At 41.7% G+C, this 1,127-nt stretch overlaps 1 protein-coding gene across 1 annotated transcript; it reads right to left on the reverse strand.

The window, feature by feature from the left end:
* Nucleotides 1–6: 6 nt before the first annotated feature.
* On the reverse strand, nt 7–1,121 carry LOC106115833 (zinc finger CCCH domain-containing protein 13-like; the record flags this gene model as incomplete). Its single annotated transcript, XM_013309458.1, has 4 exons — nt 1,062–1,121; nt 784–861; nt 283–658; nt 7–144 (listed from the first exon to the last, which is right to left on the reverse strand). Coding segments are annotated over exons 2-4 (533 nt in total), but the record flags the coding sequence as incomplete, so codon positions are not given.
* Between the last annotated feature and the right edge of the window lie 6 nt (nt 1,122–1,127).

Raw genomic sequence — 1,127 nt, forward strand, 5'->3', positions numbered from 1 at the left:
CTCCACCGGTCTTCTCTGTAACGTTCCCCTCCCCATCGTCTATCGCCGTCGTACGCTGCACTACGCGCGCGACGGTCGCGTCGTCTCTCTATTTCATAATCTTCTATGTCGCGTTCATAATACTCCGATCTACCACGATCCATCCTAAGACAGAATTTACTTATATTTGAGATTAATATGGATAGTAATACGTAAAGAAGTATTCAACTATATTTCTGGGTACACGATGAGTAGACGTCGTAATAAAAGTATACATAGAAACTTCTAGAAAGTGAAATTTACCTTCTATCATATCCAGTTCTCCTAACTCTTGGCCTTTCAACTTCGTAGTCATCATCTTCAGGATCGTAGCCGCGATCGCGGTAGCTATAGTCTTCTCTTTCCCTCCGCCTCTCTCTTTCTAATGCTTTCCTTTCTTTAAAATTCTCATAATCGACATCATGAAGGTCGTGCATTTCATACACATCGTTATCTTCAATGTCATAACGTCTGTCGTCAAAGTCCCTCCTCGCTCCAAACTCAGGTTTAGCTTTCGCAGGTCGCGGCAATGATTTACTTCTCAGTTCCGTTTTAGAGTTTAATTTGAACTGATGATCTTCTAAGTCTTTCAATGCTGCTTGTAAATCTTGCAGGGGCAATGAAATTTTTGGAAAATCCTCTGTAATAAACAATTGGATGTAAAATGTATCTTTTAATGCATTTAAATGAAGATCTGAACCTTTTTATATATTACAAAAATGATGTAACAGACAAACAAGACAAACATGAAGCTATCAGTCTTACCGTCTTCTTCTTGATACATATCGCGATTGTAACGGTCATAGAGCGCCGGTGAGCGCTCTCCTGCCTCCACGTCACGACCTGCAAGAATTGAATTTTTTCTTAAATAACAACTCACGACCGTAGCTAGAGGGGTAGGCAGAGACCACGGGCCTACATCACCGTCGTTCTAGGATGTTACTTCTAACTTCTCACGTTGACTTTGTGCTAGCTACTGACACTATCAAATAAGTTTCCATCTTCAACTAAATACAACTAAAAGAGTAAAAAGAAAATTGTACCCTGTGGTCGTTGTAGAGGCGGTTGCGACCGTGTACGTGGAGGTAGGGTCGCAGCCGGCGGTCGCA

This window comes from Papilio xuthus, unplaced genomic scaffold, assembly GCF_000836235.2.
Source record: "Papilio xuthus unplaced genomic scaffold, Pxut_1.1 DF829799.1, whole genome shotgun sequence".
Lineage (NCBI taxonomy): Eukaryota > Metazoa > Arthropoda > Insecta > Lepidoptera > Papilionidae > Papilio > Papilio xuthus.